The following is a 21,831-nucleotide window of genomic DNA, read 5'->3' as shown; positions in this document are numbered from 1 at the left end:
TGCAGGAGCTGATCGTTTTGTTGGGTCAGCAAGTGAGAAGTTTGAGGCAATATCCATGCTGGACCTTGAGACCAGCTCTTTAGGATTGGGTACCAGTGCTGGCATGGCCAGTCTGGAGCAATCAGTATCATTTTTGGCTTCTCTTGTGACCTTTAGGAGTACCCTGGGAAGGAGAGGCAGTGGAGGAAAGGCATATACTGTTAGATTTTTCCAGCTGAAGGATAGGACGTCCACTTTCCAAGCTTGCTTGTGATAATTTCTTGTGCAAAATCTCTGCAATTGGGAGTTGTGAGGGGAAGCAAATAGGTCTATGTCTGGGCATCCCCATTTCCTTATTATCATACTGAAGACTTATGGATCCAGCTTCCATTCTGCCATGAGGTTTCTGCTTAGATCGTCTGCCAGAGTATTTGTTTTTCCTGGCAGGAATTGTGCTTGCAGGTGAACTTGGAAAGCCAATGCTGTGTCCCATAAGGTCATTGCTTGTCTGCAGAGAGGGTAGGAATGTGTACCTCCCTGCTTGTTTATGTACCATATGACCATAGTATTGTCTGTCTTTATCAGTAACTGTCCTGGATGAAGCAGGTCATTGAAAGCTGTCAGGGAATTTTGAACAGCTAGCATCTCTTTTTGATTGATGTGAAGATGCATCTGGTTTGCAGGCCATGTGCCCTGAATACATTTTCCTGCCATATAGACCCCCCAGGCATAATCTGATGCAGCCGTTGTCAGTGTTTGCCTGGCTGTGGGGAGACTGAATGGTAAACCCTTGTTGTGGTGACAGGCTTCTGCCCACCATCGAAACACCTGTTGCAGGCAGGGAATGAGTGCAATTACTGTCTCCAGGCTGTGGCAATGCTGAGTCCAAACACTTTTTAGATACCATTGTAGTTTCCTCATATGCAGTCTGGCATATGGAATTACTAGAATGCAGGATGCCATGAAACCCAAGGCCTGCAGGATTTTCCTTGCAGATAAGTGGGTTTTTGTTGCCAATTTCTTGAAGTAAGTAGTCAGATGCTTTTGTTTGTCTGGCGTGAGATAAGCCATCTGGGCAGTTGTATTTAAGCTTGCACCCAGGAATATTATCTCTTGAGAGGGCACTAGTTTTGATTTCTTTTCGTTTACCGTGTACCCTAGGCCAATTAGTGATTTTTTTTACAAACGCCAGATGCTGTAGAAGAATATCTTTGTTCTCTGCTTGAATTAGGCAGTCGTCCAAGTAGGGATATATCTGAATTCCTTTTTGTCTGCAAAAGGCAATTACTGGTGCCAGGCATTTTGTGAAGACCCTGGGTGCAGTAGGTAAGCCAAAGGATAGTGCAGAGAATTGGTAATGCATTGAGCCAGCTATGAATCTGAGGTATCTTCTGCAAGATTGTCTGATTGGGACATGCAGGTATGCCTCCTTTAGGTCCAAAGTTACGAGCCAAGCCTTCTTGCCCAGCATGGGCAGTAGCTGCTGTAGAGTCAACATCTTGAATTTTGGGACTTCCAGAAACGTATTTAGTATAGACAGGTCCAGTATTGGTCTCCAGGTTTTGTCCTTTCGGGGTACTAGGAAAAGTCTGGAGTAAAATCCTTGCCCCTGCTCATGTTGTGGTACTTGCTGAATGGCCCTCATGTCCATGAGGGCTGTAATTTGTTTTTGCGCCTCTGCCCATTGATTGTGTGGCAGGTCTGACATATTTTTTGACCTTGGTAGAGAGTGAAAGTGGAACCTGTAGCCTTGGGACAACTATGTTCAGGACCCATTCGTCTTGGGTAACCATTTGTCAATTTGATGAAAAAAGTGCTAGTTTTCCCCCTAAGGGGGCTGTCAAAAGAAAAGTGCTTGGATCTGGTAGAGGAAAGTCGTTGGGACTGTTTCCTGTAAGGCTGTGATTTGTCTTCTCCGCTTTTGGAGGTAGGAGCACCCCATTGTTTAGGCCTGTATGTGCCTTGGGGCTGAGATCTGCCTCTGGGATGCCTGTATCTGCCTCTTTGCGGCCTGTCTGACACTGGAAAGGACCAATTTTTAGAAGGCCAGTTCCTGCTAAACCTGGGTGGCTGTACCTGCAAGAATCCTTGACTGTCTGCATGGATTTGGCTTTATCCTCCATTTTTTTCAACACATCTTCTGCTTTAGTGCCAAACAAAGTATCTTGCTGTAAAGGTGCATCTAGTAATTTTGCTTTAACATTATCAGGCAGATTCTGTTCCTTTAACCAAGCATGCCTTCTAATACCAGTACCTGTAACAGCGGCCCTGCAAGAGGCCTCCAGTGAATCATAACCACATTGCAATGTATGCCTCCCCACTTGTTCAGCTGCATGCAAAAAATCCAACAATTCCTTGTTTTCTGTACTTTCAGCATTTGTCAACAATTTCTGTTTAAGCAGTGACATTACATATTGCTGACATTAAACATGAAACTGACAATTTAAAGCCCTTACAGCCAGGGTAGCAGAGGTGGAATAGCAAGGGGTCTGTGCTGAGGAAGTAGCAGAAAATCCGTGAGCCTTTTCTTAGATTCAGAATAATCTTGGCTTTCCCAGTGGAAATGCTCCCTCATGGTATGCAGGGTTTTCCCAAAAGAATAATCCTCAGGAGGAGAGGCTGAAGGAATGGATTCTTCAGCATCAGAATCCTCATAAGGAAGCATGGAGTAATCCTGTTCAGAAGAAGAATCAGAGGAAATAGAAACCTGATCAGAAGAAATGTACTCTGTCTCTTGCCTAGGCCTCTTCTTATCAGGAGGGGGATGGGAACCCCTGATCAAAGTAATTAGGTCTTCGGCCATTTTGAGCATCTGTTTTTTAGGCATGGAAGTTTGAGCAGGAGAATGCTGTACTTGTTTGTCTTTAGAGCTGCTTTAGTCTTTGTCTTTGAGGCTGAAGATGGCTTAATATATAATTGTGTAGGTCTGAAGACACCCTCAGAAGCAGATGCCTGCTCAACAGCTCCAGACCCATCTGAGGGAATGATGTCCAAGTGTCCAATACCTTGAGTATCCAGAGGCCCAGTCGGCAAGGAATACAGTACGAGTGGAAATCCTTATGAGGTATTTGCTTCCCACAAGAAATACAATTGTTACCTTTTTCTGACATCGGACTGGAGCAAGAAAAAAAAGTTTCCCCAACGGGGTACTTAGCTTTAATGAAGACTTCGGTTCTGAAATTAGAAAATCTCAGGAGTTGGCCGACCGGCACTTGCAAACTGCTTCTGCTTCGGGCACCGTGTGTCAAGGAGGACTGGAGAAAATGGCGTCTGCGGCATATTTTATACCCCTGGCGCTCTGACATCAGGGAAGAGGCGACAGCAACCAACGCCGGACCTAGACTTTGGAATTCTGGCCGACTGCGGATAGCCTGCCAGCAGGATAAACCAAGAGAAATGACTGCAACAGTGAAACACAATGAACATCATGTTGTTGATAAGTATATGAAATTGACAGTTTAAGGCCCTGATTGCCAAGGTTGCAGATGTATAAACCTTTTTTCCCCCCATCTGTCCAGCGCCCTTGAATCTCTGTCGGAGGGGATAGAGTTTTTTGCTGTTGAGGCCTTAACTCCCTTTGGACCCTGTGAAATAGTTTCAGGATCAGCAGCAGGGTTTCTAAATAAAAATTTATGAGAGTGAGGGACCCTGTAATACCTGTCAGGCTTACTGGGAGTCGGAGGTAGAGAGTCAGGGGTCAGACTTGACTCCGAAAAAACATCATCCACAATGTCTAACACAGGGGAAATGGCTACAGGCTTGTGCTGAGGGAGAAGGAGGAAATCTCTGAGCGCCTTTTTTGATTCTGAGAAGTCTTGACTCTCCTAGTGAAAATGCTCCCTCAAAGTATGCAAGGTTTCTCCAAATTAATAATCCTCTGGAGGAGATGCATATGGAATAGACTCCTCAGCATCAGAATCCTCATAGGGAGATAAAGATAACTCCTGATCAGAAGAGGAATCAGAAGAAACAGAAACCTGATCTGAAGATTCCTAGTCAGCGTCTTGCCTAGGCCTCTTATCTGGATGGGGATGGGTACCCCTGAAAAAGGTAATAAGGTCTTCAGCCATTTTGATCATCTGCTTTTTAGGCATAGAGGCCTGTGCACGTGGCTCAGCCATCTTTTTTTAGTTTTAGGTGTCTTTGCCTTTGGTTTTGCAGCTTTCATCAGTTTGATATAAAAATGTTGAGGTCTGAATACACCCTCAGAAGCCGGTGCCTGCTCAGTGGCTCCGGACCCATCTCAGGGAGATACATCCGTTGGTCCAGTACCTTGTGCATCTTGCGGCATGCCAGACTCCACATGGGTGTCGGTAGAGGCCTGCGACTCGAAGGTAGCGAGTATCGTGGGCTGCAAAAGTGCCTCACTGAGTACTGGCGTCTGGCTTTGGAGAAACTTCGTCGCGGGTTTTGGATCTCTACTTCCTTTCTCTGTCCTTTTCTTTGCGTTTTTTATATACTCCGGTAGTCTGATTGCTATCGGATGACATTTCTAGGTAGTTAAATCTGTTTCCAAAATACTTAGATGCAAAAATATACCGACGCTTAATAGTGCGCTGGTTAAATCTAGCACAAACCCGACAGCCAGGCACATTATGATCAGGGCCAAGGCAAGGAATACAGTATAAATGGAAATCCTTAGCAGGTATTTGCTTCCCACAAGTAATACAATTAACTTTTTCTGACAGCGGTAAAAAGCAAGAAAAAAGTTTCCCCAACGGGGTACTTAGCTTTATTGAAGACTTCGGTTCTGAAACTCAAACGTGAATTATTCAGTAGTCAGCCGACCGACACTTGCGAAATGTTTCTGCTTTGGGCATCGCGCAGCAAGAAAGACTAAAGAAAATGGCATTAGCTGCATGTTTTATACACCTCACGACCTGACGTCATGGAAGAGAAGACAGCAACTGAGGCAGGACCCAAGACTTTGAATTCAGGCCGACTGAGGGCAACCTGCCAGCATACCAAATGTAATGACTGCAACAGTGAAACATGAAGAAAGTACAGTTTTGTACCTACCATAAATGTAGATGTCCGATAGGAATGCATCTGCAGTCCTTACAAATGGGTAGTCCTGTCATCAGGCAGCCCTTAGGTCGGCCGGATTCCAAAGTCTGGGTCTGGCTTCGGCTGGTGTCGCGCTTCACCCGACGTCATAGCTGCAGTTCTTCGGGTATAAAGGCATCAGCCGATGCCATTTTCCTCAGTGTTTCTTGCCCCAGATGCCAGGTGCCCTCTTGGATGGCTAAATTTGGATAAATGCCAATGTTTCCAAATAGTAGAGAGCAAACACATAAAATAAGCATGTATGTACATATATACAAACAAATACACCATAATAGATCCCCCCCAAGCTAGCTGAAGGATGGCAAATACCCTAGGAGTACCACAGAGGGGAAGGTGGGTGGGTAATCCTGACTGCAGATGCATTCCTATCGGACATCTACATTTATGGTAGGTACAAAACTGTACTATGTCCTTCAAGGATGCATCTGCAGTCCTTATAAATGGGTAGAATACCATAGCTAAACTAGGGAGGAGGAAAAAGGAGAGATTATGGTGTAGTTAGGATCCCTTGCAAAACAGCAGTGGCAAAACCTGCTCGGGATCTAGAGTATAAAGGTAAATTGTAATGCTTGGCAAATGTATGCACAGAGGTCCAAGTAGCAGCCTCTATAATGTCCTTGGTAGCCACTCGTAAGAAAGCTGTGGTAGTGGCTGTAGCCCTTGAGGAGTGAGGCCTGATGTTCTCTGGAGCTTTCTTTCCATGGTAGGAGTAACAAAATCTAATGCAATTTCCTATCCATTTGGAGATTGTCTGTTTTGAAATTGGTTTTCCTTCCTTTCCTGTTGCATATGCTACCAGAAGCTGGTCAGTTTTTCTATTGGACTTGGTCCTGTCCAGGTAGTAGCGTAATTGTCTATGTACATCCAAGGTATGCAACAGTCTTTCTCCCCTGTTCTGTGGGTTGGGGAAGAATGTAGGTAGGTGGATAGCCTGATTTAAAGACACTCTGGATACCACCTTAGGCATAAATGTAGGATTTGTTCTCATGGACACTATCTTGATGGAAGATGAGGAAGGGTTGCACTGCCATTAATGCCTGTAGTTCAGAGACCCTTCTTGCTGAGGTGATTGCCAGCAGGAAAGCAGTCTTCCAGGATAAGTATTGTAATTCTGCTGTTGCTGCTGGTTCGAAAGGGGGAAGTGTCAATTTTTCTAGCACAAAGTTCAAGTCCCATGCTGGCAATGGTGGTTTCCTGGGAGGTTTTACATTTTTAATTCCTCTCAGAAACTGCCTGAGCAGAGGATGTGAGAAGACAGGAGGATCCAAGCTGTATTCTGCTGAAATAGCTGATGCATGTATCTTGATGGAAGAATAGGACAGGCCTGTATGGAAGAGCTCTGCCAAGTACTCCAGGATGTTGGCTATGTTTACCAGTGCCACATCTTCTCCCTTTGCAGTACTCCAAATGAGATATCTTTTCCATTTTGCTGCATAATTTTTTCTTGTTGAAGGTCTACGAGCCTCAAGGATTATGTCTTTAACCCTTTGGGATAAATTTGGGTTAAATGTTCTTATGTAATGTTCCAGGCAGTTAGCTGCAGAGTTTTCAGGTTTGGATGCAGGATGTTGAAGTTGTTCTGTGTTAACAGCAATGGGATCAGGGGTAGTGCCCATATTTGTTCCCGAGACATGCTCCTCAGCAATGGGTACCAATGTTGCCTTGGCCAGTCTGGAGCTATCAGAATGATCCTTGGACGTTCCTCTTTGATCTTCAAAAGCACCTTGTGCATCAAAGGAAGTGGTGGGAATGCGTATGCTGTCAGGTTTTTCCAACTGAAAGATAGGAGTCCACCTTCCAAGCAAGTGGGTGGTACGTCCTTGTGCAGAATTTCTTTAGCTGGTGATTGAGTGGGGATGCAAATAAGTCTATTTGTGGTAATCCCCATTCTCTTGTGATGGCTTTGAAGATGTCCGGATGCAGCATCCATTCATGGGCATCCGTGGTAGTTCTGCTTAATATGTCTGCTAGAATGTTTTCTTTTCCCGGTACAAAAATTGCTTGTAACTGAATGTTGTAGCTCAGAGCCACATTCCATAGGTCCAGTGCCAGCCGCATAGAGGATATGAATGTGTGCCTCCCTGTTTGTTGATGTACCACATGACTGTGGTGTTGTCTGTCCTTATCATCAACTGACCTTCTTGGAGAAATGGTCTGAATGACTGGATTGCCAATTTTACTGCCAGCATTTCCTTTAGATTTATGTGCAGGCGCAGCTGGTCTTGAGTCCATAAGCCTTGTATGCACTTGTCCAGCATGTGTGCCCCCCAATCGAGGTCTGAGGCATCTGTCGTGATGGTCTGGCTTGGTTGACTGTTGCAGAAGGGCAGTCCTGTGTTTGATTGACAGGCCTGAGCCCACCATAGGAAGTCTTGCCTCAGGCATGGGATTATTGGAATTTTGGTTTCTAGGCTGTGCTTGTGTTGAGACCACAAATTCTTTAGGTACCACTGTAGCTTTCTCATATGCAGTCTGGCATGAGGGACCAGAATTATGCAGGATGCCATGAAGCCTAGGGCTTGCAGTACTTTTCTTGCAGTTAGATGGTTCTGCTTTGTTAATGCCAAGAAGTAGAGAGGTAGTTGCTCTTTCTTTTCTGCAGTTAGGAATGCCATTTGTTTTGATGTGTCCAGCTCTGCACCCAGAAAGGTTATTCTTTGGGATGGAATCAGCCTTGACTTTTTTATATTGACTGTATATCCCAGGGCTTGCAGCAGGTAAATGACTCTTTGTAAGTCTTGTGTTAGCTTGCTTTTGTTGTCCGCTTGTATCAGGCAGTCGTCCAGGTAGGGGTAAATTTGGATTCCCTGAAGTCTGCAATGAGCAATTACTGATGCCAGGCATTTCGTGAACACTCTGGGCGCAGTAGATAAGCCAAAGGGCAATGCTGAGAATTGATAATGCTCTGATCCTGCAAGAAATCTGAGGTATCTTCTGCACTTTGGTCGTATGGGGACGTGCAGGTATGCCTCCTTGAGATCTAGAGTTACCAGCCAAGACTCCTTGCCCAGCATGGGAAGAAGCTGCTGTAGGGTCAGCATTTTGAATTTTGGAACAATGAGGAATGTGTTTAAAGCGGACAGGTCGAGAATAGGCCTCCATTTGCTCTCTTTTCTTGGTACCAGGAAGAGTCTGGAGTAAAATCCCTTTCCTTGTTCCATAGATGGTACCTTTTCCACAGCTCTCATTCTTAATAATTGAGATATTTGCTTTAGAGCTTCTGCCCTTTGAGCAGGTGGTAGGTTTGGCATTCCTCTCTTTCCTGGTAGAGTATGGAAATGGAACCTGTAACCTTGGTCTATAGTTTGCAAAATCCATTTTTACCTTGTGATGCAATGCCAGTTCTTTGAAAATAAGGTTAGCTTTCCACCTAAGGGTGCTTCCAGTTGTTCCCTGGTAGGCGGTGCCACAGCCAAGTCACTGTGATTGTGTTGTTGTAGTGGTGGTGGCTGCGTCTGTGCCTCGCTGGTTGTTACCTTGCCACTGGCGTCCCCTGTAGGCACCCTGGATTGGTTTCTGCCTCTTGAACGCCTATTCCTGCCTCTCTGTGTCTTAGAGGAGTCCGGAAAGGACCAATTCTTGGAGGGCCAGTTCCTGCTAAACCTTGGAGGTTGAACCTGTAAGAAATCTTTCACTGTTTGTACAGATTTCGCCTTCTCTTCCATCTTTTTTAGTACCTGCTGTGCAGGGGAACCAAATAAATTGACTTTGTCCATGGGTGCATCTAAAAGCTTTGATTTGACATGGTCTGGTAATGCCTGCTCTTTCAACCATGCATGTCTCCTGATAACTGTGCCAGTCATGGCTGATCTAAAGGAAGCCTCCAGTGCATCATAGCCACATTTTAAAGAATGGTTACTAACCTGCTGTATGTTATGTACCATTTCCTGAACATATTTCTTATCTAAAGATTCTTCAGAGGACATTTAGTTAACTGGTCTAGCATAAACTCTTGATATTGAATCATATGAAATTGGCAGTTCAAAGCCCTAGCTGACAAAGTAGCAGAGATGTAAACTTTTTTACCCCATCTCTAAGGACCTGGATTCCCTTTCAGAGGGAGGGGTTTTAGTAGATGTAGTTGCTACAGCTTTAGGGCCCTGGGAGATAGTCTCTGGATCTGCAAAAGGAGCCTTGTATAAATGGTGATGAGTGTCCGGGACCCTGTAGAACCTATCGGGCTTAGCAGGGGCTGGAGGTAATGAATCAGGAGCAGTGCAAGCATCATTAAATGCATCATCTACAACAGAAAGAACTGGAGGTATAGCTAAAGGCCTATGCTGTGGCAAATGTAGAAAGGTTCTAAGCCTTTTTCTGGAGTCTGAGAAATCTTGGCCCTGCCACTGAAATTGTTCCCTCATAGCATGCAAGGTTTCCCCAAAGGAAAATTCCTCAGGTGGAGAGGCTGAAGGAATGGACTCTTCAGCATCAGAGTCTTCGTAAGGGGAATAAGGAGCCTCAGGAGGGTCTGTATGTTCTGAGTCATCAGAGGAATCATCTGTGGATACTGGCTCTGGGGGCTCTGCTCTAGGCCTTTTCTCTGGAGGTGGAAGAGAGGTCCTGTCTGGATGAGGCTGGGATCCACGAATTAAAGAAATGAGATCCTCAGCCAAAGAAAGCATATAGGAACTGGTGCTGGGCCTGTGAGAGGGGGGCTTGACAGGCACCGTTTTTGAAGCTTTAGCTGCTTTAGCCCTGGCAAAGGCCTTAATAGACATGGCTGCTGGAGGCCTAGCAGCTCCACGTGCAGGGGTTGAAGTATCCAAGGGAATTGTGTCTGATAATTCCTGAGAAATCGCAACTGCAGGTTGGATCTCAGAAGCCGATTCCACCAGGTTAGAAGATGCCTCGGTAGAAGGCATGGTTTCGACTGGGGGAAGAACCGCTTGCTCGGTTTCAGCTGAAACCGAGACACTCGTGGTTGGCTTAACCGCGGTTTCGGCCGAAACCGCGGACCGCGAGTGTCGGTCCTTTTCCCTGCGTTTTTTGGTTATTTGTGAAGTCGGAGGATCCGACGGCATGATATAAGCAAACTCAGAGCTGAAAAACTGTTCTGCAAATTCCGACTGACGTCTAAGCGTCCGTCGGTTAAAAGAAGCACAGGCTAGACAAGCTGCTATGTCGTGGTCTGGGCCTAAACAAGGTAAGCAGTAAGACTGGAAATCTTTATGAGGTATTTGTTTCCCACAAGTTAAACAGTTATTCACTTTTTCTGACATCGGCTGAGGCAAGAAAGAGTCCCCAACGGGGTACTTAGCTTTTTAGAAGTCTTCGAAGTAGTAATCTCTGGTTCTGACCGACCGGCACTTGCGAACAACTTCTGCTTCGGGCACCACACGGCAAGAAAGACTGAGGAAAATGGCGTCGGCTGATGCCTTTATACCCGAAGAACTGCAGCTATGACGTCGGGTGAAGCGCGACACCAGCCGAAGCCAGACCCAGACTTTGGAATCCGGCCGACCGAAGGGCTGCCTGACGACAGGACTACCCATTTGTAAGGACTGCAGATGCATCCTTGAAGAACATCATCTGGGGCTGCGAAAGCGCCTCACTGCGAACTGGTGACTAGCTTAACGGAAGCGTAATCGGCAGTTTTGGACCTATGCGGTCTGTCTCGGTCTTTATCGTTACATTTTTTTGGAATGTCGGTAGTCAGATGGGCTTACCAAAGCCATTTCTGGATAGTTAAACAGAGTACCAAAATAATTTGCTGAAAGAAACAGATAACGAATAGTCCGGGGGTTGAATAAGTCACAAAACCGACAGCAAGGGACATCGTGGTCTGGGCCTAAGCAAGGAATGCAGTATGAATGAAAATCTTTGAGGTATTTTCTTTCCACAGGCAATACAATTGTTAACTTTTACTGACATCTGTTAAGAGCAAGAAAAAGGATCCCCAATGGGGTACTTAGCTTTTTTGAAGACTTCGGTTCTGAAACTCAAAAATGAAAATTTCAGGAGTCAGCTAACCGGCACTTGCGAACTGCTTCTTCAGGCACCTCACGGCAAGAAAGACTGATGTTATGGCGTAGGCTGCATGTTTTATACCCTGACGACCTGAAGTCATGGAAGAAGAGATAGCATTCGACGCAGAAATCCAAGACTTTGACATTCAGGCCGGCTGAGGGCTACCTGCAGGCGGACAACCCAAATGTAATGACTGCAACAGTGAAACACAAAGAACGTCATGCCAAACGAAGGATGGTGAAGCACTACCACCAATGTATGAAGCAAAGAAAATGTAAAATGCTGACTGTGTATCCGACTATCTGGACACCATTTACAGTAAGGGGGGATCTGTTTCACAGGGTGCAGAGAAAAACTACAAAAGTACTGGAGCAGAAACATGTCCATGCTGAGGAACTGGAATCTGTGTTCGCCTGATGAAAGAGAGAGACTGGAATATAGCTACATCCCTAAATTAGTTTGAATATAGACGGAGTATCCTGAGGCTAAAGAAAAAGAAAAGATGGACAACAAGCACATACATTATGCAACTAATAGCTGAGAAGTTTAAAAAAACATACATCATTGCTAAAGAGTTATACAGCCTGTAGAGTGGTATAATTTGACAGGCCACCAAGCAAATAAAAAAAAATTAAAGGAGCTTTGAAGTAATGAAGACAGAACTGGCACAGTTAGGGTAGGATTCAGACAGTCGCACAGCAGCTGGCTGCAAAATATTGGTAAATTTGCAAGAAAAAATTAATTCATCCCCAGTCAAAAATCCAAGGTTCATAGCAGCAGAAGACATAAACAGGCAGTGAGAAGTTAACCTCCTAGGCGGCACAGTATTCTGTAAAACAGGTCCAGACTAAGCAATGGTGGAATACTCCCTTGATTTTTAAAAGCAGTTTTTAAAATTTCACCTCACTTTCAGTCAAAGAAAGTTCTCAAAAGAGCTACTCTAATAAATCAGACTAATTAATGCTAAGGAGTCAGGTTAAGCCACAGAAGCTACAGCATGAAACAATGCTATTAACTTCATAAGTGGACACATACCTTTCACAGAAATTGTTGCGTTAACAGGTGGGGTGGTCTCGAACAAGCAGACATACTCTCCTGCAGAATGGTAGTCTACTTTACTTATCCTAGAAAATAATAAAATGTGGAGTTAGCACGCTTGAAGACGGTCATACTTCTGTAACAAGTGTAACTGCTGTAAAACGTCTCTGTAAAAATGCAGTCAAAAAGAAAGACCACTGCTCTAATAATATTCATTTTTTCCAACTCTTCAGTGATGACTTACCTCTAACAATGAACAAGAGCCCCCCTTTTCAGCTCATTTGTCCAAGTTGCTCAGGACTACTTCAATGCTAGTTAACCACACTGCAAAAAGTACAGTTGTGTACACTTACCATAAATGTAGACATTAGAGTGTATTCACTGTTGCAGTCATCACTTGTGGGTTATCCCGGCTGGACAGCCCTCAGCCGGCCTGAATACCAGAATAAAGGATTTTCCTCCTGCATTGGCTGTTCTGAGACTGTGGCTGACATCAGGACTATAAAGGGTGACAGCAGACGCCATTACATCAGTTTTTCTTGCCCCCCCAATAGTCAGGAGCCCTTAACAGGATACAGAAATATGGGGAAAGTGGGAGGAAAAGTACAGTTGTGTACACTTATCATAAATGTAGATATTAGAGTGTATTCACTGTTGCAGTCATAACATTTGGGTTACCTGCTTGCAGTAGCCCTCAGTCGGCCTGATTATCAAAGTCTTGGTTGCTGCGTCGGATGCTGTCTCATCTTCCATGATGTCAGGTCATCAGGGGTATAAAGCATGCAACCGACACCATTACATCAGTTTTTCTTGCCCCAGATGTCAGGTGCCCCCATAATGGGAAGCAAATATATACAAGGTTACACTTCCAACAAAAAAAGCAAATACACCAAAAAGCTTTAAGCGTAGCAAACAAGAATAGAGGTATAGTCAATAAAAGTCAGGGGGCTGGAGGGAGGGTAACCAGGACTGCAACAGTAAATACACTCGAACATCTGCATTTATGATAAGTGTACACAACTGTACTTATGTTCTTTGTGTTTCACTGTTGCAGTCATCACATTTGGGTAGATTCCCAAAGCGAAGGATGGGAGGAGGTAATTAGCATTAGGACCAGCTATAAGGCCCTGCAAGACTGCAGTGGCAAAGCCAGCACTGGATTTAGAAAAAATTGGCAAGTGGTAATGCTTGGTGAAGGTTTGTACGGAACTCCAGGTAGCAGCTTCTAGGAGGACCATGGTAGGGACACCTCTGAGAAAGGCTGTAGAGGTAGATGTAGCCCTGGTTGAATATGGTCTTATCCCCAGTGGGGTAGGTTTTCCATGGTGCTTATAGCAGAAATTAATGCAGTGGCCTATCCACTAAGAAATGGTTTGCTTTGAAATAGCCTTCCCCTCTGCCCCTGCAGCAAATGCAACCAGCAGCTGCTCAGATTTCCTGAGAGGTTCAGTCCTGTCCAAGTAAAATCTAAGTTGTCTGTGTACGTCCAAGGAGTGTAGTATTCGTTCCCCTTTGTTCTGTGGATTAGAAAAGAAGGCTGGCAAAGGAATGGACTGATTAAGGGCCAAATTGGATATCACCGTGGGCATGGAGGAGGGATTGGTCCTGAGGGACACCCTGTCCACGTGAAAGATGAAAGGCTCCAATGCCATAACAGCCTGTAATTCAGACTTCCTTCTTGCTGAAGTGATGGCTAGAAGGATGGCTGCTTTCCAAGAAAGGAATTTCAACTCCGCATTTGCAACTGGCTCAAAGGGAGGTAAAGTGAGATTTTCCAGTACAAAGTTAAGGTCCCAGGGTGGAGTAGGGGCTCTCCTGGGTGGCCTTAAGTTTTTGGCCCCTCTGAGGAACTGCTTCAGCAGTGGATGAGAGAAGAGGGGTGGTTCTGTGTTGTAATGAGCTGAAATGGCTGAGGCATGAATTTTGATGGAGGAAAAGGAAAGGCCCTTGTGAAGCATCTCAGTTAAGTATTGAAGAATCTGAGGTAAATTGGGCGCTGCTGTGCCCATCCCCAGAGTGTGGCTCCAGGAACAGAATCCTTTCCATTTTTCAGCATAGGATTTTCTAGTACTTGGCCTCCTTGCCTCCAGAATGACATCCATCACTTGCTTACTGAGGGATGATAACGAAGAGATCAGGTAATTAGCCAGTCTGCCAGGTTCAGGGTTTGAAGCTGTAGTTGCAGAATCTGGACCTCCTGCTGGGACAGCAGGGCAGGAGTCTGAGGCAGGTGACATGGTGCCAGCAGTGACACTGCGTAAGAGGGTGTACGAGTGTTGGCGTGGCCAGTCTGATGCAATCAGTATTGCCCTTGGTTTGCCCTGTTTGATCTTTAGTAGTACCTTGGAGAGGAGAGGTAGAGGGGGAAATGCATAAACCGATAGGTTTTTCCAGGTGAAGGACAAAGCATCCACTTTCCAAGCTTGTTTGTGGAGAGTCCTTATGCAGAATTTGTCCAATTGGAAGTTCTGGGGGAGGCAAATAGGTCTATCTCTGGGCTCCCCCATTTGTTTTTCAACATGTTGAATATCTTTGGTTCCAGTTTCCACTCGTGTGGGTCCATGAGATTTCTGCTTAGATCGTCTGCCAGTGTATTTAGCTTTCTTGGCAGGAATTGGGCCTGTAGGTGCACTTGGTAGCTCAAGGCTGTGTTCCACAGAGCCATGGCTAGTCTGCAGAGAAGATATGAGTGGGTTCCTCCCTGCTTATGTACCACATAACAGTGGTGTTGTCTGTCTTTACCAATAATTGTCCTGGAAGAATGTGGTCCTTGAGGACTGTCAGAGCATTCTGTACAGCTAACATTTCTTTTTGATTGATATGCAGTTGCATTTGACTTGGGTTCCATTTGCCCTGAATGCACTTCCCTGCCAAGTGTGTCCCCATGCATAGGCTGATGCGTCTGTTAGGGTTTGGGTGGCAGGGGGTAGAGTGAATGGCAGTCCCTTGTTTTGGTGGCAGGCCTCTGCCCACCAAAGGAACCATGTGTAGCCAAGGTATGATAGGAATAATTGATTCTAGATCCTGAGAATGTCGACACCATAGGCTTTTTAGATACCATTGTAGTTTCCTCATATGCAGTCTTGCATATGGAATTAGTACAATGTAGGAGGCCATGAACCCCAGGGCTTGCAGTATTTTCCTTGCAGATAGCTGGGTCTTTGTGGCCAGAACTTTGAAGTAGGCTGTCAGATGAACTTGTTTCTCTGGCGTAAGGTAGGCCATCTGGGAAGTTGTATTCAAGCTTGCTCCCAGGAATACAATTTGTTGACTGGGTACAAGATGTGATTTCTTTTCGTTTATGGTGTACCCCAGAGAAGTCAACAATTTCTGTACAAGTGCCAGATTTAATATTAAGTCCTGGCTTTCTTCCTGAATTAGACAATCGTCCAGGTATTGTTATATTTGAATATTTCTTTGCCTGCAAAATGCAATGGAATTGTGAATACCCTGGGCGCAGTAGATAAGCCAAAGGGCAGTGCAGAGAACTGCTTTGAAGTGTAGGTATCTTCTGCAAGATTCCCTTATTGGGATGTGCAAAAAGGCTTCCTTTAAATCCAGTTTTGCCAACCAGGCATCTTTGCCTAGCATAGGAAGCAGCTGATGAAGAGTTAGCATCTTGAATTTTGGAAACGCCAGAAATGTGTTTACGATAGATAAGTCCAGGACAGGACGCCAGGAACTGTCTTTTCTGGGTACCAGAAAAAGTCTTGAGTAGAAACCTTGTCCCCATTCTTCTTGTGGGACAGAGGTTGAATAGCCCTGATGCTGAAGAGAGAGAACTTACTTTTGAGCCTCTGCCCACTGGTTTGGGGTAGATATGGTCAACTGTTTGGGATTGGTAAGGAATGGAAGTGGAATCTGTATCCTTGGGAAACTATATTTACAACCCATTTGACCTGGGTAATGAATTCCCAATTTTTTTTTGCCTGCAGGGCAATCTTTCCCCTAAAGGAACGGTCAGTTTTGAAGGGCTTGGAAGCTTTAAATTTAAGTCATTGAGACAATTTACCATAAGGGGGTGTCTTACTACCCCCTGCTTTGTAAGTGGGAGCACCTCACTGCTTAGTCCTGTGTGTTCTGCTGGTTCTGGGTTTGGACTGAAGGTCTGGAAGAGGAAGGAAAGGACCAGTTCTTAGAGGGCCAATGCCTACTAAATCTGGGAGGCTGTACTTGCAGGAAATCTTTAACGGTTTGCATATATTTAGCTTTTTCCTCCATCTTTTTAAAGTACTACTTCTGCTTTGTTGCCAAACAGGCTGTCTTGGTTTAAGGGAGCATCCAGCAATTTAGCTTTAACATGATCTGGCAAACATTGCTCCTTAAGCCAAGCATGCCTTCTAAGTACAGACCCAGTGACAGCAGCCCTACAAGATGAATCTAATGAATCTAAACCACATTGCAAAGTGTGTTTTCCAACTTGTTCAGCAGAATGCATTAAATCCTGTAAATCTTTATTTTCAGCACATTCAGGAATCAACATCATTTTCTGTTTAAGCAGTTCAATATTATGCTGCTGATACTTTAACATATGAAACTGGCAGTTTAAGGCCCCAATGGCCAAGGCTGCATTAGTGTATACCTTCTTATCCCATCTATCCAGCGCCCTGGAATCTCTACCAGAACGGGTAGGATTTTTGGCAGTAGTAGCCTTAATGCCCTTGGGTCCCTGTAAAATAGTCTCAGGGTCCGCAGTAGGATTTTTAAAAAGGAACTTGAGAGTCAGGAACCCTGTAATACCTATCAGGTTTTCTGGGCACAGGAGGTAGAGAGTCGGGGGGCCAGGCTAGATTCCGAGAAGGCATCAACAATGTCCAGTACAGGAGGGATGGCCAAAGGCCTGTGTTGGGGCAGGAGTAAGAAATCCCCAAGCCTCTTTTTGGAGTCAATGTAATCCTGGCTCTCCCAGTGAAAATGTTCCCTAAGAGTATGCAAGGTTTCACCAAAAGAGAAGTCCTCTGGAGGGGAAGCACAAGGAATTGAATCCTCTGCATCAGAATCCTCACAGGTAGATAAGGGTAAAACCTAGTCCTCAAAGGAAAGAGAAATTTCAGAGTCCTGATCAGAAGAATCAGAAGGAAAATCAGTCCTAGGTCTCTTAGAAGGGGGAAGGGGAGGGGGAAGGGTGGCTTCCCTGATTAGTGTAATAAGGTCTTCAGCCTTTCTTGTTTTTTAGGCATAGGGGCCTGATCATGCAGTCTGGGCGTCTGTTTTCTAGGCATGTATCAAGTTTTAGGCCTTGAAGAAGAAAGATGGCGTTGGTTTAATATGCAAGTCAGTAAGCCTGAGTACACCTTCAGAAGCCGGTGCCTGCACAGCAGCTCCGGAACCATCCAAGGTAGAGACATCAGCAGGTTCCACAGTCAAAGCATCATCTCGCGGCATACTGGACTCCGAATGGGTGTCAGTAGAGGCCTGCAAATCTGAAGTAGCGGGTATCAGGGGCTGCGAAAGCACCTCACTGAGTACCGGCGAACTGGTGACTAGCTTAGGAAAAATGTCGTCGGCAGCTTTGGACTTCTGCGGTCTGTCTCTGTCTTTATCTTCGCATTTTTTCGAAATGTCATTAGTAGGGTCGCTTACCGAAGCCATTTCTGGATAATTGAACAGAGTACCAAAATATTTAGAAGCATAAACAGACGAATAGTTCGAGGTTTGAATAAGGCACAAAACTGACAGCAAGGTACGTCGTGGTCTGAGCCTAAGCAAGGAATGCGGTACGAATGAAAATCTTTATGAGGTATTTGCTTTCCACAAGAAATACAATTGTTAACTTTTACAGACATCGGATTAAAGCAAGAAAAAGGTTCCCCAACGGGGTACTTGGCTTAGTTGAAGACTTCGGTTCGAAAACGGAAATTTCAGGAGTTGGCAGACCAGCACTTGTGAACTGCTTCTGATTCGGGCACCGCACAACAAGAAAGACTGATGTAATGGTATCGGCTGCATGCTTTATACCCCTGACAACCTGGCGTCATGGAAGATGAGACCGCATCCAACGCAGGACCCAAGACTTTGATAATCAGGGCTACTGCAAGCAGATAACCCAAATGTGATGACTGCAACAGTGAAACATGAAGATGATCAGAACTGCAGTGAATACACTCCAACACCTACATTTATGGTAAGTGTACACAACTGTACTATGTTCTTCGTGTGTTTCACTATTGCAGTCATCACTTGTGGGAAGATTCCCAAAGCTGAGGAAGTGAGTGAAGGCATGCTATATAGGTTAAGGGGATGCTAGCATGCCCAGCAGGATTACAGATGCAAACTCTGCGCTTGTTTTAAAGACTGTAGCCAGCTGGTAATGCTTAGTGAAAGTGTGGATAGATGTCCATGTAGCAGCCTCCAGAATATCCTTGGTAGGAACCCCTCTCAGGAAGGCCGTTGAAGTAGAGGCTGCTCTAGTGGAATGAGATCTGATGGATTTACTAGGATTATTTCCATGGAAGGCATAGCAGAAATGTATGCAATGAGAGATCCATTTGCAGATGGTCTGCTTTGTAAAGGGTTTCCCCTCTGCCGCAGGGGCGAACAAAACCAGTAGCTGGTCATTTTGACTGATTTTGTCCTGTCAAGGTAAAATCTAAACTGTCTATGTCCAGGGTATGCAGAATTCTCTCTCCTTTATTGGTAGATTTTGAAAAGAAAGTAGACAGGTGAATCGTCTGGTTGAGGGTTACATCAGAGACCACCTTAGGCATAAAGGAGGGGTTGATTCTCAGAGAGACCCTGTCTGCATGGAAAATGATGAAGTGCTCAGTGGCCATGAGGGCCTGGAGCTCAGATACCCCCCCTGGCAGAAGTGATGGCTAGCAAGAAAGCAGTTTTCCAAGAGAGATACTTGACATCTGCTGAAGATGCTGGTTCAAAAGGGGGGGGGGAAGAGTCCACTTTTCTAAAACAAAGTTTAGATCCCAAGCTGGTGCAGGTGGCCTATCTGGTCTGATGTGAGCCACACCTCTCAGGAACTGTTTTAAGGGGTGCTGAAAGAACAAGGGCTGCTCTGACTGGACACAGGCTGAGATAGCTGAGGCACGAGTCTTCATAGAGAAGTAAGACAACCCCTTTTCTAGAAGCTCTGCCAGGTAGTCCAGAACCAGTGGCAAAGAAGCATTGGCGCTGCATGTGCCTCTGCTACTGCACCAGCAGGTGAACCTTTTCCATTTTGCGGAATAAGATTTTCTGGTGCTGGGTCCACGGGCCTCAATAATGTTGAACACTTGTTTGCTGAGGGCTGAAGTGTTAATCTGCCTTTGAGGAATTAGCCATGTGGTTAACTTGGGTGTGGCCAGGTCTGGGTCCAGTAGCTTCCCTCTCTGTGTGAGAATGTCCTTTAAGGGAGGTAAGGAGATGGGAGGGTGCATGCTCAGACTGAGGAGCATGGGGTACCAGTGCTGCCTTGGCCAGTCTGGGGCAATCAGGATAGCCGTTGGCCCTTCCTCTCTGATCTTGAGCAGCACCCTGGGTATCAGAGGCAGTGAGGGGAAAGCGTACACAGGCTTCCCCAGTGGAAAGAGAGGGCGTCCACCCTCCAAGTTTCTGGGCGAAACTCTTGAGCAGAATTTAGTCAGCTGGCTGTTCTTGTAGTTTGCAAAAAGGTCTGTGTCTGGTTCCCCCCCCAGATACGACTGATCTTTAGGAAGGTCTCCCTGTGCAACTGCCACTCATGGGGATCCAGGAGTTGTCTGCTTAATTGGTCTGCCAGTGTGTTTTGTTTCCCTGGAAGGTATTGTCCTATCAGATGCAGTCCCAGGTTTGCTGCTAACTGCCAGATTTTCACAGCTAAGCGACACAGGGGGTAAGAATGGGTGCCCCCTTGCTTGTTGATGTACCACATGACCGTAGTGCTGTCTGTTTTGATTAAAAGGACTCCTGGTGACAGATGTTCTTGGAAGGATAGGATTAGTCTGTGTACTGCTACCATTTCATTCAAGTTGATGTGCAGACCCTGAACCTCCGGTTCCCAAAAGGCCTGAGTTCGCAGTGCTCCTTTGTGAGCTCCTCAGGCAATGTCTGAGGCATCTGTTATTATGGGTTGGTCGTGTGGCTAAAGGACAAAGGGAAGGCCCTTGTTCAGAGTGCAATCCTTGACCCACCACAGGAACTCCTTCCCTAGACAAGGAATTAGGGGGAGTTGGTGTTCCAGTGACTGGCAGTGTTGGCATCAGAGGTTCCTTAGGTACCAATGAAATTTTCTCATGTGCAGCCTGGCAAGGGGTACCAGCAGGATGCCGGAGGCCATGTATCCCAGGGCAGTGAGGTGGGTTTTGTTTGGCAGCTGGGTGAAGTAAGACTGTAGAAAGGCCTGTTTCTGTGGGGGGAGGAAGGCCATTTGTGTTGAGGTGTCTAGAAGGGTGCCCAGGAAGGTTATCCTTTGTGCAGGCTCTAGATGGGACTTCTCCAGGTTGATGGTGAATCCCAGTGAGGTTAGCAGGGTCTGCACAAAGGAGAGGTCCTGCAGGAGTTTTTCCTTGGCTTCTGCCTGCATGAGGCAATCGTCAAGATAGGGATAAATGTGTATGCCTTTCTGTCTACAAAATGCAATGACTGGAGTCGGGCACTTGGTAAAGACTCTGGGAGCAGTGGATAAGCCAAAGGGCAGAGCAGAGAAAGCACAGTTTTGTACCTACCATAAATGTAGATGTCCGAACTGGATAGCATCTGCAGTCATAACAAATGGGTTGTCCTGTCGTCAGGCAGCCCTTCGGTCGGCCGGATTCCAAAGTCTGGGTCCGGCTTCGGCTGATGTCGCACTCCACCCGACGTCATCTCTGCTGGTCTTCGGGTATAAAGGCATCATCCGACGCCATTTTCCTCAGTGTTTCTTGCCCCAGATGCCAATTGCCCTCTTGGAAAGCTAAATTTTGGATAAATGCCAATGTTTCCAAAATAGTAGAAGGCAAAAACAAAAAATAAACATGTATGTACATATATACAAACAAATACACCATAAGAAACTCCCCCCCCCGCTAGCTATTAGGAGGGTAAATACCCTAGGAGTACCGCAGAGGGGAAGGAGGGAGGGTAATCCTGACTGCAGATGCTATCCAGTTCGGACATCTACATTTATGGTAGGTACAAAACTGTACTATGTCCTTCATGGATGCATCTGCAGTCATAACAAATGGGTAGAATACCATAGCCAAACTAGGGGAGGAGGAATAATAATTATGGTGTAGTCAGGATCCCTTGCAGTACAGCAGTGGCAAACCCTGCTCGGGATCTAGAATATAGAGGTAAATTATAATGCTTGGCAAAAGTATGCACGGAGGTCCAAGTAGCCGCCTCAATAATGTCCTTGGTTGCCACTCCTCTTAAGAAAGCTGTGGTAGTGGCTGTAGCCCTTGTAGAATGAGGTCTTATGTTCTGTGGAATTGGTTTTCCATGGTAGGAGTAACAGAATCTTATGCAATTTCCTATCCATTTGGAGATTGTCTGTTTGGAAATTGCTTTTCCTTCCCTTCCTGTTGCATAGGCTACAAATAGCTGGTCAGTTTTTCTGTTACCTTTGGTTCTGTCCAGGTAGTAGCGTAACTGTCTATGTACATCCAAGGTATGCATTATTCTTTCACCTCTGTTTTGTGGATTGGGAAAGAAGGTAGGTAGGTGGATTGCCTGGTTTAAAGACACTCTGGATACCACCTTAGGCATAAATGTAGGATTAGTTCTCATGGACACCCTATCTTGATGGAAGATTAGGAAGGGTTGCACTGCCATTAAGGCCTGTAGTTCAAACCCTCCTTGCTGAAGTAATAGCCAGTAGGAAAGCAGTTT

At 45.6% G+C, this 21,831-nt stretch overlaps 1 protein-coding gene across 1 annotated transcript in view; it reads right to left on the bottom strand.

Moving 5' to 3' along the window:
* The window catches only part of LOC122787897 (basigin-like), a 383,809-nt gene that overhangs the window by 33,409 nt on the left and 328,569 nt on the right, over positions 1 to 21,831 (bottom strand). Inside the window, exon 4 of the mRNA XM_044054821.1 lies at positions 12,049 to 12,137. Within this exon, the coding sequence (XP_043910756.1) occupies positions 12,049 to 12,137 (89 nt within the window). The remainder of the gene's footprint in view (positions 1 to 12,048; positions 12,138 to 21,831) is intronic.

The sequence above is a fragment of the Protopterus annectens genome, chromosome 13.part0 (assembly GCF_019279795.1).
Source record: "Protopterus annectens isolate FY-2018-M chromosome 13.part0, PAN1.0, whole genome shotgun sequence".
NCBI lineage: Eukaryota > Metazoa > Chordata > Ceratodontiformes > Protopteridae > Protopterus > Protopterus annectens.
Note: the sequence above shows the minus strand (reverse complement) of the source record. Positions and strands in the feature narration are given on the sequence as shown.